Source organism: Pelophylax lessonae (assembly GCF_965119305.1).
Source record: "Pelophylax lessonae genome assembly, chromosome: 1".
In the NCBI taxonomy this organism is placed as follows: Eukaryota; Metazoa; Chordata; class Amphibia; order Anura; family Ranidae; genus Pelophylax; species Pelophylax lessonae.
Window position 1 is genome coordinate 122,404,602 of NC_138768.1, and position 17,528 is coordinate 122,422,129.

Below are 17,528 nucleotides of genomic sequence, written 5' to 3' on the forward strand. Positions count from 1 at the left end.
GAAAAAGCTAGACAAACTCTTCTTCTACAACCAGCGTGTGTTTGAACAGGGTGAGAGGTCTGGGAAGCTCCTCGCGTATTTAGCCAATCACGATTCCAGACCCCCGGTTGTAGTGACCCTAACTGACGCCACGGGCGCTGACGTGTCAGATCCACCACTGGTGGCCGCACAATTCCGCTCCTTTTTATGCCACATTGTATGCTTCCCAAAAGACTACTTCTACCACTGAGACTAGGACTTTCTTACAGCCCATCCTATTCCCGCAATTGTCAGAATCCCAGCGCACCGCCCTTGACGCTCCCCTCTCTGTGGACGAGATGGCCTCTGCGATAGCCTCCCTTGCCTCTGCTAAGGCCCCAGGCTCTGACGGCTTGCCATTAGACTTCTATGCCGCTTACACTGAGGAACTGACGCCTGAATTACTCACAGTATATCAACATGCCTATGACACCAATACCCTTCCCGATTCGATGCGGGAGGCCACGATCATTGTCATTCCCAAGCCTGACAAGGAGCCCCACTTCCCCGAGTCGTATCGCCCCATCTCACTCCTGCAAGCATATATCAAAATTTTGGCAAAAATCCTGGCTATGCACCTCAATGAAGTCATCCTGTCCCTCATTCATGCAGACCAGACTGGCTTCATGCCGGGCAAGAACACAGCCATGATTATATGTAAACTGTATATGAATGTCCAAGCCTGTCACGAGCAGGTGGGTACTAGAGCGGTTGTTTCCTTGGACACCGCCAAGGCTTTGGACTCGGTGGAGTGGGACTACCTTTGGGAGTGTATGGTGGGCTTTGGCTTTGGGCCTTCCTTTATATCCTGGGTTAAACTGCTTTACTTCCACCCAGTGGCCAGGATTGCGGTGAACGGGTGGGTGTCTGATCCATTCCCATTGGGCCGCGGCACTCGCCAGGGGTGCCCCCTCTCCCCGCTGCTCTACGCCTTTGCTGTTGAACCCCTGGCCATTCTCCTTAGGACGCACCCTGGCGTCCAGGGTTTATGCCTGGGGAATGTTACATAGTTACATAGTTAGTGAGGTTGAAAAAAGACATAAGTCCATCCAGTTCAACCTATGATGTGTGTGTGTGTTTGCTTTTAACCGTACATTGTATACCCCTGTATGTTGTGGTCTTTAAGGTGTCCATCCAATAGTTTTTTGAAACTATCAATGCTCCCCGCTGATACGACTGCTTGTGGAAGAGAATTCCACATCCTTACCGCTCTTACAGTGAAGAACCCCTTACGCACTTTAAGGTTAAACCGCCTTTCCTCAAGTTTTAGTGAGTGGCCACGTGTCTTATTGTATCTCCTTTCTCTGAATAGTTTGTTCCTTATGCTAGGGTCGCCAGTACAGTATTTGTACATTGATATCATATCCCCCCTCAATCGTCTCTTCTCCAGAGAGAATAGGTTCAGTGCTTGTAGTCTTTCCTCATAGCTGATGTCCTCCATTCCCCTAATTATTTTTGTTGCCCTTCTCTGGACTTTCTCCAGTTCCAGCACATCCTTCCTGAGGACCGGTGCCCAGAACTGGACAGCATACTCCAGATGTGGCCGGACCAGAGTCTTGTAGAGTGGAAGAATAATCTCTTTATTTCTGGAGTGAATCCCCTTTTTTATACATCCCAGTATTCTGTTGGCTTTGCTTGCGGCGGCTTGGCATTGCATGCCACTGCCAAGCCTGTTGTCTACCAGTACCCCCAGGTCCCTTTCCATCCTAGACTCACCCAGAGGTTCCCCCCCTAGTGAGTAGCTCGCTTTCTGGTTTCTGGCCCCCAAGTGCATTACTTTACATTTTTCTACATTAAATCTCATCTGCCATGTAGTTGCCCACCCCGTTATTTTGTTCAGGTCTGCTTGCAAGATTTCCACATCCTGCATAGAAGATATTGGCATGCCTAATTTAGTATCATCTGCAAATACTGAGATTGTACTAGATATCCCCTCCTCTAGATCATTTATGAATAAATTAAACAGGATTGGTCCCAGGACAGAACCCTGGGGGACCCCACTTTCCACACCCACCCAATCCGAGTACTCCCCATTAATCACCACCCTCTGTACTCTCCCCTGGAGCCAGTTCTCTATCCAGGTACTCACCTTCTGATCCATACCTACCTTCCTTAGTTTGTACAGTAAGCGTTTGTGGGGAACGGTGTCAAAGGCCTTTGCAAAGTCCAGATACACCACATCCACAGGCTTACCTTTATCTAAGTGGCAGCTCACTTCATCGTAGAAGGTTAATAGATTGGTTTGGCACGAACGATTTTTCATGAATCCATGCTGATTACTACTTATAATACCGTTTTCATTACTAAAGTCTTGTATGTGGTCCCTTATCATCCCCTCCAAAATTTTGCAGACTACTGATGTTAGGCTGACCGGCCTATAGTTACCCGGGAAATATCTCGGCCCCTTTTTAAATATTGGTACCACGTTGGCTTTTTTCCAATCAGCTGGCACCATACCCGTCTGTAAACTATCCTTAAAGATCAAGAATAATGGTCTGGCAATCACCTGGCTGAGCTCATTAAGAAACCTTGGGTGCAAGCCATCCGGTCCCGGGGATTTATTTATGTTAAGTTTCTCTAGTTTAGCTCTAAGTCTATCCTCTGTTAGCCATGGCGGCACTTCCTGAGGTGTATTATTTAGTTCGGCCTTACAAGCGGGGTTCGTGTAGCCCCGCGATTCCTTTGTGAAGACTGAAGAAAAGAAATTATTTAACACTTCCGCCTTTTCTCTGTCCTCTGTGGCCATTTTTCCTTTATCATCTTTTATGGGGCCAATGTGCTCTGGCCTCGCTTTCCTACTGTTTATATACTTAAAGAACTTCTTGGGGTTCTTTTTACTCTCCTCCGCTATATGTCTCTCGTGTTCTATTTTAGCCGCCCTGATTTCGTCTTTACATTTCTTATTACACTCTTTGTAGTGCTTAAATGCTGCCAATGACCCCTCAGTCTTGTATTTTTTGAAGGCCTTTTCTTTAGCTCTAATATACATTTTTATGTTGGAGTTTAGCCACCCAGGGTTTAGTTTTGCTCTTTTAAATTTATTTCCCTGTGGAATGCACTGGCCCACCCCCTTGTTAAGTATGCTCTTGAAGCACTCCCATTTTTCCTTCATGTTCTTTGTTCCCAGGGTTCTATCCCATTTGATATTTTCTAGCAGCGAGCGCAGTTTAGGGAAATTGGCTCTTTTGAAATTCAGTGTCCTTATATTACCCTTGTGTTTCCTATTACTGTAATTAATACTGAAACCAATTGACCTATGGTCACTGTTCCCTAAGTTGTCCCGTATTTCTATATCCGTGAGCAGGTCTGTATAGTTGGTAATCAGTAGGTCAAGTACCGCATTGTTTCTTGTCGGTGCATTCACCATCTGACCCATGAAATTGTCCTGCAAAACATTTAGGAACTGCCGAGCCTTGGCTGAATGCGCGGTTCCTTCTGCCCAGTCTATATCAGGATAATTAAAGTCCCCCATTATAATGACATTTCCCATCCTTGCTGCCAATCCTATCTGTAACATGAGGTCCGCCTCACCCTCCTCCCTCTGGTTGGGGGGCCTATAGCATACGCCCAATATTACCTTCCCCACCGTGCCTTTCCTTTGAAGCTCTACCCATAGGGATTCTGCCTCGTCCATAGCTCCATTATTAATATCATCCCTCATATTTACCTGTATACTGTTCTTAATATACAAACATACCCCTCCCCCTTTTTTACCCTCTCTATCTCTGCGATAAAGGGAATACCCCTGAATGGTCGCCATCCAGTCATGAGAGCTGTCAAACCAAGTCTCAGTTATCCCCACAAAATCTAAGTCCTCCTCAAACATCAGCAGCTCCAGCTCTCCCATCTTGTTGGCCAGGCTTCTGGCATTGGTATACAAGCCTCGTAATTTTGATGTTTTTAGGCTGCTCTCTTGATTTTTTTTTTCCCCGTACCCACCCTGGGTATAGGAGCTCCGAACACCCTACCGCTAATGCCCCCATTTCTGCCCTCTGAAACTTGCTTTCCACTGGCTAATTCTACATCTGTGCCCTCCCCCCCTATTCCCTAGTTTAAAAGCCCCTCTAACTTTTTGGCCATCCTCTCACCCAGTACGGCTGCACCCACCCCATTTAGGTGCAATCCGTCCCTACCAAAGAGCCGGTGACCGACTGAGAAGTCGGCCCAGTTCTCCAGGAACCCGAAACCCTCCTTACTACACCAGCTCCTCAGCCACTCGTTAACTTCCCTAATCTCCCGCTGCCTCCCGATGTCACTGACACTGTTAGCTTATATGCCGATGATATGTTGCTATTTCTTGCGGACACGGGCCCCTCTCTACAACACGCCCTTCACGCCATCGACAACTTTGGCAGACACTCCAGGCTAAGGATTAATTGGTCCAAGTCACAAATTCTACCCCTTGACCCCTCTCCCCCTACGGCCGCATAGGCCTCCCTGCCATTCACTAGAGTTTCCAGGATTAAATACCTGGGTGTTCTTGTTACCAACGCCCCCAGGGATTACATAGCGGATAATGTTGAACCTCTTATCCCCCTGGTTAAACGAAAGCGTGGGCTCGGCTACTCCTTGGTGTCATGGGTAGAGTCAATCTAGTGAAAATGATATTACTGCCTAAACTCCTGTATGTGCGTGGCCACGCTCCTACACTGGTACCCCTCAAGTTCTTTTTTTAAAGATTATCAATACTATCCTCAACACATTTGTGTGGGGCTCGGGCCGACACAAATTATCGTGGGCAATCCTTAAAAATCCCACCATGCAGGGTTGGGTGGCTCTACCTGATGTCCACTCCTATTATTTGGCTGCTCAACTCTCCCACTTCTATTACCTCTGTGCTCCTGAGGCTCCGCGCGACCAGTCCCTGGTTTGCCGGGCAACGGAAGTTCCTACCCACACCCCGCCACATCGGCCTCCCCTCCGATTCTATGCTTTTCCATCATCGTCGTTTTTGGGCATTGGCCCTTCGTAAGCTGGCACTCGATCCTACTCATACCCACACCCCCCTTTGGTGGAACTTGGTGAACTCTCTACCCTCTCGGGCGCTGGGCTCTGCTCTGGGCGAGCCATTGCGTTCTATACTTTTCTCACGTTTTATGCCCTACTGGGATTCGCTCGTTCCAAACGTTTGAAAACTGAATTTGACCTTCTGTCCTCCTTGTTCTTTAGATACCTTCAATTGCGCCACGCACTACAGGCCCAGTTCCCTGACGCTATCCCGACCTTAGCTAAACCCCCTGTCCTTGACGTCATACTCGGGGACAACCCGACCAAATTGATCTCTGCGCTCTACCTGGAGCTCCGATGTAAAGCTGTGGAGGCAGTGTCTGACAAGGCCAGAGCTCTATGGGTGCAGGACCTGGGCCCCTTGGATGAAACGGACTGGGACTTTATCCTTGACTGCCTGCGCCTCTCGTCCCACAGACTCCATGACAGATTGACCCAACTCTACATACTTCACAAGGCATATCTAACACCGGCCTGAGTTGCACGATATCGTCCAGACTTTCGCCCGCATTGCCCTAGTGCCATGCACATACAAGCGCCTTCTACCACCTTATTTGGTCCTGCCCTGTAATTCAACCCTTCTGGCTGCAGATTATCAAATTCTTACACAATCACATGGGCTCCCCATTACAGCTGGACTCAAGAGTATATCTCCTGGGTCTGTTTTCCGATTCTGATATCGATAAATTCCTCTCTACCTTCCTACACAAAACCTTGTTCTGTGCTCGCAAATTGATCGCCAGGGTGTGGATGAGGCCCCAACCTCCCTCATTTCAAGCATGGAGATAAGACGTGAATTCTACCCTGCTGTATAAAAAATAGATTTATCGTCCTAGGGGTTGCCCTGCCAAATATGAAAAGGTGTGAGGCAGATGGTTGGAAACAGCCTCCACCTGTGCTGATTAGACCCCCTCTTTCCTGTGTTGATACAAGTGTCTATCTCAATGCTGTTTTTTTTTTTTTCCTTTTTTCCTTTTTTTTTTTTTTTACTCTTATATTTTGATGCTCCCCCTGTGGCGGCTACAAGGCAATGCTTTTGACTCTTGATATGTTGCCTGCTATGCTTTCCTTGGTGCCCAGTGGTCTGTGATTATCCCCATTGGTGCACGGATAGTTTTCCTCTGTACTGCTTGTATTACGCCCTTTTAGTATTGTATTTTCGCTTTTGTGATTTGTAATGCACTGTTGCGACCTTCAATAAACTTTGTTTTAAAAGGAAATAAATATATGCAATAAATATATGTATAGGATGACCAAAGTACTACAAAAAATGCCAAATGCATATAAATAGATGTGCAAAGGTGAATGCAATAAATGTGCAAAAATGCAAAAAATACTACAAATATAATTCCAAATGTGCATATATATATATATAGATAGATAGATAGATATGCAAAAAATACAAAAAAAAAAGGTATCAAATGACCTCAATATTAAAGGTTCAAATGATATCCAACGACCAGTGCAAATGTGCTCAAACTGTGTTGGTGTTCCAAAAATGTCTTTGTGGTGAATAAAGTTCTCAACGGTGCCAAGGTGCCACACTCCCCTTTTGCATCCCTACTCACCTAAAGTAAAGACCCTCTAGAGGGTCAAATGTGGCAAAATCGAGGCGAGTACAGGGTCCTGGGTATCTGGACAATACTGTCCAAGCAACATGCTCTCTTCAAATGATTGATACTCTGGTTTCTTTGCGGCGTTCCAGGAAGTAGCTTGCTATTTTTTTGACTGCCTATTTTATCCTATTCGTTTGTGAGTATTCTTGCCTACATTTTAATAATAAAACTTTCTCATTTCACCCTTCCAGGACGGCCTACATATGAGAGATTGTGGCTCCACCCTACAGGAAACGCAACTAATTTGCAGCTGTTAAAAGGTCCCACCCATACCTTGGGCTTCAGTTCAGTTGTGTTTCCAACCTACACTGGAACGTTTGTTTTTTTTCTCTTACCTGAAGGCAATTGATTGTCTAATAGGTACCCCTGTAAGAGCAATACAGATGGTATCTGGGGAAACCCTGTTAAATTGCCTCCCTATCTGCTTTCCTTGGGAAATAGGAAACTTTCAGGTCGCCAAAATGCTTGCCAGATAGTCGGCTTCCTTAAGTAAAGAAGAGCCCTCCATACCTAAAGTCCTGGTACTCTCCACAGGATAAGCTCTCCTATGCTAGCTCTCCGGTGATTCTCCCTCTCTCTGGTTATTACTTCAGGTCTGTCTTCGGCCCAGGAGGGCCCCTACAAGACCCCCCACCACTTCAACCAGCACAAGCATGTCTAGGAAGTGTTGTAACTGTGGGGATAGACTGCCTAGGCATTACACTAAAGCTGTTTGCCCTACATGTTTAAACAAGCTAGCTGCACAAGAGGCTTCTGTTTTAAGGAAGGATTTCCTTAGATCAGTACAGGAGGAGATGGTAGCAACTATTCAGTCTTTTAGGACTGCAACAGTTACTCGGCCAAGTTCAGTGCAGTCTGTAGAGATGCCAAGAGAGAGTCTGTCATTCCAGGAGAGTGCGGGACCTAGGACAGGTCCCTTTTCACCCTGTACAGCTTCCCAGCACATCTCCTCTGCACAGGCAAGGGATGAGGAAGATCCAGGAGAAGGGACTAGTCTGGCTGGGACTCAGGAGACAGAGCATTCATCTAGCTCTAGTGAAGTCTCTGACAGTGACAGTGAGGATAGGCTAAGCTCCAGAGGGAGCAAGAGCCTCTTTTCCCTGAATGATATGGAAGGACTCCTTAAGGGAGTATATGCCACGGAAGGGATTCCTACGCTTGCTAAAGTATCCTCTGTTCAGGATAAGATGTATAAGGGCCTGGAGAAAACCTGCTCTAGGGTTATTCCAATTCACCAATTCTTAAAAAATATTATTCGTCAGGAATGGAGCTCTCCTATGAGCGCTCCAATCAGGCCGAAGTCCTGGAAAAGGAGGTATCCTTTTGAGGAAAAGGAGCTAGAAGAGTTTACTAAAAACCCTAGATTGGACGATCCCCTGGCTCAGCTTTCAAAAAAATCAGATCCATCATTTGAAAATGCTGGGTTCATTAAGGATATGATGGATCGGAAAACCGAATCCTTGTAGAAAAAGGCTTGGGTAGCCAATTCTGGTAATATGACTACTGCATTAGCAGATACTTGTGTAGCCAGAAATGCTGACTTCTGGGTTAAAGATCTCATTAAGCAGGTTTTAGCTAGTGGAGGGTCTGAAGACATCCTAGACTCCCTGTCTGTAATTAGGAAAGCAGTGTCTTACTTGGCGGACTCCGCAGTGGAAGCGGTTAAAGCCGCTGCAAAAACAGCAGCCTTGGTTAATTCTGCTAGGAGAACTGTCTGGGTGAAAGCCTGGGAAGGAGACGTTTCTTCCAAACTGAGCCTTTGTGTCTTGCCTTTTGAAGGGGCCTTACTGTTTGCCTCAGGCCTGGATGATGTTTTATCCAGATCCTCAGAAAAAGGAAAGAGGTTTCCCATTAAGATGAAAGAGAAAGTAGGGAGATATTCCTTTTGGAACTCCCAAGACAAAGGACAACAAAGACCTTTTAGGGGGTAGGCCAAAAGAACAGGGTTGGCAAGAGGCAAGCTAAAGTCTAACATGCTGTTCCTTAAGCCCGGGGCCAACCCCGAAGAGACCAAATGACGCCAGCGTCAGGGTGGGGGGCAGGTTATACCATTTTGTTCCCCAATGGGAAAACATCTCAACCAGCCACTATGTGCTCCAGATTATTCGGGAATGATACCGACTGGAGTTTTCCTCTCTGCCAGTGGCAGAAATAACACTAACTTATCCATCAAAAGATGTACAAAAAAGGGAAGCCCTGTTAAAGGGGGGTTCAAGAACTAGCGGAGCAGAGGGTAATTACCCCCGTACCACTAAGTCAGACCTTCCAAGGCTTTTACTCCCACATATTTGTGGTGCCAAAACCCTCATGGAAATTCCGATTGGTTCTAAACCTCAGGAAGTTAAACAAGCACCTAATATACAAAAAATATTTATGAGGTCAGAATAAATCTGTTAAAAGGCATTTTTATGACCACGATAGATCGAAGAAATGCCTACCTCCATATTCCAATTCATCTGGAACATCATGCATTCCTGAGATTCGCAGTGGTCACAGAGGAAGGCACTGCCCATTGGCAGTTCAGAGCCCTTCCCTTTGGCTTGGCAGCCAGTCCAAGGATTTTTACAAAAGTCCTAGCGGAGGCAGTAGGCCACCTGCACTTACAGGGCCTAACACTAGTCCCTTATCTGGACGATATTTTGATCTTTGCTCATACAGCAGAACAAGTGAGTGCAAACACCCAGAAAGTGTTAAGTGTTTTACAGACACTAGGGTGGCTGATAAATGTGGAGAAATCCTCTTTGAAGCCAGCACAGGTTCAAACCTATCTAGGCTATCAAATAGACTCCAAGTCTCAAAAGCTTTTTCTCCCAGAAGGAAAGGTGGAAAAAGTGGTCTCTACAGTAAAAGTGCATTTTCTCTTCCTCTGTGCTCCAGGAGACAGATCATGAGAATACTGGGTCTGATGACAGCCTGCATCCCAGCAGTAGAGTGGGCTCAGCTCCACTCACGAGAGCTTCAGTTCTTCCACCTCTCTTCTTGGAACAAGAGACAGGATTCACTAGACGAGAAAGTGATTCTTTCCCCTCAGGTAATATCTTCCCTGAAGTGGTCAACAATTCCTCAAAATTTGAGGAAAGGCAGACTCTGGGTGCAGTGGCGACCCTTAAAAATCACCACAGATGCAAGCACCTGCGGGTGGGGAGCTCTGCTAGAAGGAGCGCCTGCTCAGGGCACTTGGGTGACCCAGGTGAGTCAGGCCTCGTCAAATTACAGAGAACTGAAAGTGGTAGGAGAAGCCTTAAGGGCATTCGAGAAGGACATATCGGGGAAAGAGATCCAGATATGCTCAGACAATGCTACAACAGTAGCTTACCTGAACCATCAGGGAGGGACCAGGTCCGACACCCTGTTAAGGTTAGCCCAGGAGATACTGTTATGGGCAGAACAGAGTGAGCGCTCTATCAGCAGTACACATAAGAGGAAAGGACAATGGCGAAGCGGATTTCCTCAGTCGCCATTCCATCAAGCGAACAGAGTGGGAACTGAATCCCAGAGTGTTTCAGCTTCTGGTTCAAAAATTTGGTCATCCAGAAATAGATCTGTTTGCCACTCGGCAGAACAGAAAAGTAAGCCAGTTCTTTTCCCTTTCACAACAGAGCGACATGTTGGGCCTGGATGCTCTAGCACAGCCATGGCAGTTCAAACTAGCTTCTGCCTTTCCTCCTCTAACTCTGATTCCGAGAGTTCTACAGAAACTCGGCGAATTTCCAGACCTAAGTCTCATTCTGATTGTGCCTTTGTGGCCCAAGAGGACTTGGTTCGCAACACTGATGGCCCTGTCAACATCAGCCCCTTGGAAACTCTCAGAGATTCCAGACCTGTTACTACAGGGACCATTTTTTCACCCCAGACCTCAATGTTTTCAATTGACAGCCTGGTTAGTGAGCACCAAATTCTAAAGAACAAAGGGTGCTCTGATAAAGTCATTGATACGCTCCTCCTTAGTAGGAAACCTGTCGCAAGAAAAATGTATTCCAAAGTTTGGAAAAAATTCTGTATCTGGCAGAGTCAGAAGAAGGATTCCTCTGCCTCTGTCAGGGAACTTCCCACAAGAGAGCTGGATCTTCCGCCCACACTAATGCAGCGACGCCCAGTGGCCTATTTAAACCAGCCTGCTCCAGCCATTAGTTGCTGGGTGATCTTCAGCTTCCTGTTTCCTGCTTCCCTGTTCCTGTTTACTTTGATTACCTTATACTGACCCGGCTTGTCTCACCTGTCTTGTCTCTCCTCCTGGCTCCGACCACCGGCTTCTTTACCTACTCTGCTCCAGTCTGCTGTTCCCGTGTTTGACCCCTTGGCTTGACCTTGACCTCGCTCTTGTCGCACACCTTGCTACCTCCTCCAGTCCCCTTCAAGGCAGCCTGCATTTCAGCACGCACTACCACAGCAGTCACCTCTTCACTGGAGCTTGCCGCAGCTGGCGACCCCCTGTTCCTTTGGGCACAGCATTCCCTGTCTCCGCCTCCAGGGGTGCCTTGCACTTAGCCACAAGGGAAGCCCTCTCAGCACCTTGGCCTCTGATCAGGTACGTGATAGCCTCTATCCCTATGATCCTGGAGTTTTTACAGGATTGGGTAGATAAGGCTGTGGCTGTTAACACCCTTAGGGTACAGATAACGGCGCTTTCTGTTTTTCTAGATAAAGGACTTGCCAAAGAACCTTTAATTAAAAGATTTCTGTTAGCAAGGGAAAGAGTTACACCGATTAACAGGATTAGTTTCCCAGCATGGGATTGAACTAGGGTACTAGAGGCTTTATCTAGTGAACCCTTTGAACCTTTTAGATAAGGTTCCCCTGAATGTGTTGTCTGTTAAATTAACTTTTCTGTTGGCAGTGACCACAGCCAGAAGAGTTGGGGACTTGCAAAGTTTGTCCATAAAGGAGCCCTTTATGTTAATCTTCCCAGACAGAGTGATCCTGAAACCAGATCCATTTGTATCTGCCTAAAGTAGCTTCTTCCTTTCATAGAAAGCAAGAGATAGTCTTACCCTCATTCTGTGAGAAACCTAAGTGTGCAAAGGAACAGAAATTCCATTGTATAGATGTGAGAGGGTGTCTTCTCACCTATTTAGAAAGGACCAAAAGATTTAGGAGATCTAATCACCTGTTGATTCTACATTCTGGACCAAGGAAAGGATTACAGGCCTCAAAGCCTTCAATTTCGAGGTGGATCAGGCAAGCCATTAACATGTCTTATAAGATCTCGGGTATTCCTGCCCCAGCAAAGCTGAAAGCACATTCTACAAGGGCCCTGGCAACATCCTGGGCCGAAAGAGCTGGAGCGTCCTGGGAACAGATCCGCCATGCAGCCACTTGGTCCAGTCAAGATACCTTCCTAAAGCACTATCGTGTGGCAGTACTGTCTCAACAAGACCTTGCCTTTGGCAGAAAGGTTTTACAGGCAGTGGTCCCACCCTAAGGTAGGCCGGTATGGATTCCTTTATTATCCTCTCATATGTAGGCCGTCCTGGAAGGGTGAATGAGAAAACTTACCATTAGTTCACCGGTAACGGTCTTTCTATGAACCCTTCCAGGACGGCCGGCCTACTTTCCGCCCTGATGTGGTGGTGGTGGTGAGTTATAAGAAATGTGTATATATGGCTATATATTTATTTATATAGTAACGATAAGTTATATGATAACTGTATCCCTAGGGTTTCGGTTGGAAACTACTTTTTGTATTACTGAAGCCCAAGGTATGGGTGGAACCTTTTAACAGCTGCAAATTAGTTGTGTTTCCTGTAGGGTGGAGCCACAATCTCTCATATGTAGGCTGTCCTGGAAGGGTTCATAGAAAGATCGTTACCGGTGAACGAACGGTAAGTTTTTATGCAGTACTTCACTATGATTTATCCTTTTTAATTGGGTTGAGCGCCAGCTCATACAAGTGGTTATAGATCAAAAAGCGAGCATCATCCCATAATAGGACAAAAAAAAAATATTTAGAATCCCTGGATTAGAAGTGAAAAACAAATAAATAGAACTTTAGTGTTTCCAGCTTTGAAAACCAGCTTCGAAAACCATGAAAGATTACATACTATCTGTATCCCAGGCATGGGACCTCTAGAGGAGAGCAGATTTTGCTGAAACTATTTTTTTCCCCATGTTTACCAAAAACAGGCAGGGGTGTGTCCCTAGGTAAACCCCTAGAGAGAATGCTTCTGAATGTAATAGGTCACACTTTGGTGCTTACTAAACACAATGATCTTTATTAAAAAAATACTTTTTGTTTTGGGTACAAATGAACAGACTGGATATGATTTCTTAAAACTACATATTTTTACAGGAATCTCGGGCTTTGGAGAAACAACTCATTGAAATTAGAGAGAAAAGAATGGGTAAGTTGTATAGGCCAGTCCCAAGTTACGTTTCGGCTATGGTGACCTTGTTGAAGCAGGCTGATCAACTGAGATGCATTTGAGTCGATTTACTAAGCTGTATGAGTTATTTTATTTCCGTAATGCTTTTCTCATCAAAATGTTATATATTTACAGTGTGTATATGTCATATGCATAATATCTTAAACCATGGATGTGCAAGGTGTTTATTTTTTTTTTTAAATCTCCACCGTCATTTTCCGTAGATATTTCAGTTATCTCAAGCTTGGAGCTAGCACGATGTTAAAGCAGTTGTAAAGTCTTATTGATTGTTTTACTAAAATAAACAATATTTTACACTTGCCTGCTCTGTGCAAGGATATTGCACAAACCTCCTCTTCTGGGGTCACCTGCTAAGACACTGTGCTACCATAGGAAGCTGCTTTCTATGGTGGCACACCTGCAGGCTTTTAAAGTCAAATTTAAAGGCAAAAGTTTTTTTTTTTTTCATTTCAGGTAGCATGCAGAGTGATAAAGATATCTGTCAGGTTTTTATTGATGTCTGTGTCTCTGTTTAGGGAGATTCACCCTCTATTTCTCTTTCGTTCATTGACGGACACAGCTTCAGATCTTCATAACTGTTGGGTTAAACTGCCCCCTACAGGAGTAGGACACTAGGCAGAAAAAGTATGGCTACGCCCATGGGCAGTCCCAGGGGGTATACTCCCTCTCTCTGCTATAGGCACCTTTTTCTGCCTAGTCAGGAGTAAGGCCCCAGTTCCTTGCTGAGATCTTTGGTCCTGGAATATTTTTCTTTTTGGATAGAAATTGTCATCCTGTGAGATCACAATCAACTGCCGGACTGGGTGATGGGCTGGATATTCTAGATTCAGTTGTCACCCCAGTCTGGCCAGCGGGCGCGCAGACCTCTGCTCCACGCTAGGTCGGCCGCGACATAGCCCCACCAGACGGGGGCTGACCTCTGAGTTAAACGCCTCGTGAGGTCGCATACCACCGGGTCTCAGCTCGAGTCGCAGCGTTCCTCCTGGCCGACAGCCCCCCCCCCATTTTGAGGGAGAGGGGTTCTGTCTGGAGCGGTGCCTGCCTGGTTCCTGGTATGGTGTGTAGCTGTCCCCCCTTTCCCCTGGAGGGTTTTGGGGTGGACATGGGCCCCTCGGGACCGTCGAACCCCCGGGTTCCCATTCTTCCCATCAGACACCCCCCTCCTTGTCATGTCCCCCATCCTACCCCCACCCCCCTTCACATATGTTGCAGTTTATCTGTGATGCTTCTTTGTATGCAGCTCTCCTAGTGGCTCAGCTCTCGGTTTTGGCAGTGGTCCTTCGGTGTGTCCTTTGGCTCAAATTCTGGTCTGCGGACCAGACTTCAAAAAGGGCCTTGACTGATCTTCCCTTATAAAGAGATCACCTGTTTTGAGCTACCCTGGATGACATCATATAAGGTCTCACAGAGGGGAGAAGTACCTTTCTTCCGCAGGCTACTAAGGGCAAGGAACCCCGTCGTAGACGTGGGCCTTCTTGTTCTGTTTTGAGAAGTTTTTTTCGTCCCTCACGGTCAACTGACAAGGGCTCGAAGCCTTTCAGGGCCTCCCCTGGATGATCAAAACGAACCTGGTCTGGCAAGCCGAGAGCGAGCTTCTCCAGACCCACGGACAAGGCTCCTTTCAGCATGAATGTGCGCCCTCATCCTTATCGGGGGTGGGGGACGTCTTTGCTGGTTTCTGAACCCGTGGACTTCCCTGGTGCAAGAAAAGTGGGTCCACAAAGTCATTTGGTCCGGCTTCAAGAACGAGTTCGCTCTTGTCCGCCGGCAAGGTTCTTTTCTTCCAACTTGCGCCTGTCCCCGGACCGCTTACAGGGTCTGTTTGGGGTGGTATAAGACCTGTTACATCAAGGGGTGGTTGTCCCAGTTCCGACTTTGGAACGTTTTCAGGGTTTTTACTCAAACCTTTTTACAGTTTCCAGGAAGGAAGGCAAAGTGTGTCCAACCCTGTACCTCAAGGTGCTGAACTGCTTTGTGGGGGTACAGAAGTTCAGAATGGAGTCCATTCGCACAGTGAGGGCATCCCTGCATCAGGGGGAGTTCTTCGCCTCTATGGACATCAAGGATGCTTCCCTTCACATTCCAATATGTGCCAAGTTGCCAACGTTTCTCATCTTTGTCGTTGGAGAGGAGCATTATCAGTTTGTGGCGTTACCCTTTGGTCTCGCCTCTGCTCCTCAGGTCTTCACAAAAGTTTTAACGCCCGGTGCTAGCTTTGCTATGCCAACGGGAGATCGCGATACTGGGCTACTTGGAGGATCTCCTTCTGCGAGCAAGGTCTCCTTCTGCTCTGGTGAAAAACCTAGAGATCACAATACGAACTCTGCGGGAGTTTGGTTGGATTATGAATTTTCAGAAGTCTGAACAAACTCCAGAAATTGCAGGCTGCAATTCGTCTCCTGCTGGTCCTGATGGTGTCTACACTTGAGGCGGTCTCGCTTGCACAGTTCCATACAAGGTCCCTGCAAAGGGAGATTTTGACCAAATAGGACAAGACTCCGCAGGCTCTGCACAATCAGATCTGGCTGAGTCCAGGAACGAAGGAGTCCCTGATATGGTGGCTTCCTTCCCTAGCACTTCAGCTGGGCAAATCCTTCCTCCCCTTGTATTGGACAGTAGTCACCACAGATGCCAGCCTGTCCGGCTGGGAAAGCGTCCTCGGCAAACATTCTGCTCAGAGAATCTGGACACTGGAAAAGTCCAGACTACCGATAAATGTCTTGGAACTCTAAAGCCCCGTACACACGTACCGATTGTCGGCCGTAAATATTCGGCCGATGACCGGTCGGCCGATTGTCGGCTTGTTAGTATGATGCTTCCGACAGCCGACAGCGCATTTTCGGCCGCACAGATTGTCGTGCAGGCATTAAAATTTTTGTTGGCCAACACCAGAACGGCCAATTGTTCGCCAGTCAGTACAGATTTCGGCCGACAGACAGCCGATTAGCAAGACTGGGCATGCTCAGAAAAGAAAAAAGACAAGGAAAGTTAACCATCACATAACAACACTTCTGCAGTCGGCTGTTGTTGGCCGACAAAATTTGTGTGCAGTCTTTTGCAGTTTTCAACAGACACGACAGCCCTGGACAAAAGACGGCCGATCGTTCGGACGACGATCAGTACGTGTGTACGGGGCTTTAGCGATCAAACTGTCTGGACCATTGGATGGATCGTCTTCAGGTTTGTCCAGTGCACATTAAGTCGGACAATACCACGGCCGTGGCTCATGTAAAGCACTAAGGGGGCACAAGAAGTGTCCTGGTGGCTCTGGACGTAGCTGGCATTCTAAGATGGGCAGCACGGTTCATTCCAGCCCTCTCTGCCGTAAATTCCCCGGGCGCAAAGCGGGCAGGCTCAGTCGGCAGGCGTTGGCCCAAGGAGAGTGGTCCCTTCATCTGGAGGGTTTCATCAGTTGTGTCTCTGGTGGGGCACCCCCCGAGATGGATCTGTTGGCATCTCAGCTCAACAGAAAGGTGAGAAGGTTTGTGGCTCAGTCAAGGGATCCTCAGGCGGACGCCACAGATGCGCTGCTGGTCCTGTGGGGTCAGAATCGTCTGATTTACTCCTCCCCTTCTCTCAAGCTTTTGCTAAGACTTCTACGCAGGATCGAGACAGAAGGGATTCCGGTCATCTTAGGGGCTCCGGACTGGCCTCGGTATGTCGATCTGGTGCGGCTAGTCACCGACGTTCTTTGGAAGCTTCCTCTCAGGGAGAATCTGCTGTCCCAAGGACCAATCTTCCATCCTGCTTTACAGTCGCTGGCTTTGACGGACTAACTGTTGAACGCCAAGTGGTGAAGCATAGAGGTTTAACTAAGTCGTGATTCCTACACTGTTAAAAGCTAGGAAATCTACTTCTAGGAGAATCTACCATCATACGTGGAAGACGTACATTGCGTGATGTGAGTCTCTTGGGGTTCATCCTCGCTCCTTCTCAGTGGCTCGGATCTTGACCTTCCTTTAACCGGGGGGTTGAAAAGAAGTTGGCCTTGTGTAGTAGCACGGGCCAGGTGTCGGCTTTGGCGGTCTTCTTCCAACGACCTTTTACCACTCACTCCCTGGTGCGTACCTTTCTTCAGGGTGTCCGACATTTGGTTCCTCCAGTGAGGGCTCTGTTGCCACCTTGGGACCTCAATTTGGTGCTTTCGGTCCTCCAGAAGCCTTCCTTTGAGAATCTTCAGGAGATTTCCCTGCTTACGCTGTCCCAGAAAGTGGCCCTTTTGGTGGCTATCACCTCTGCGTGCAGGGTTTCGGAACTGGCTGTGTTATCCTGTCGTTCACCTTACCTGGTGATTCACAGAGATAAGGTCGTTCTTTGCCCTGTCCGTCGTTCCTTTCAAGGGTTGTCTTGGATTATTTTCATTTGAATAAAGACATGGTGTTGCCTTCCCTGTGTCCCAGGCCTAAACGTCCGAAGGAAATTGCCTTGCATGCTTTGGATGTGGTCCTGGCAATTAGGGTGTACCTGGCAGCTATGGAGTCGTTTTTTTAAGTCTGTCTCTTTG

The 17,528-nt window shown here is 47.3% G+C and overlaps 1 protein-coding gene across 1 annotated transcript in view; it reads left to right on the plus strand.

Annotated features, from left to right (window-relative positions):
• Window positions 1-17,528, plus strand: part of CENPH (centromere protein H) — a 76,320-nt gene that overhangs the window by 41,488 nt on the left and 17,304 nt on the right. The window contains exon 7 of the mRNA XM_082242837.1: window positions 12,931-12,982. Coding sequence (XP_082098963.1) covers window positions 12,931-12,982 — 52 coding nt within the window. The remainder of the gene's footprint in view (window positions 1-12,930; window positions 12,983-17,528) is intronic.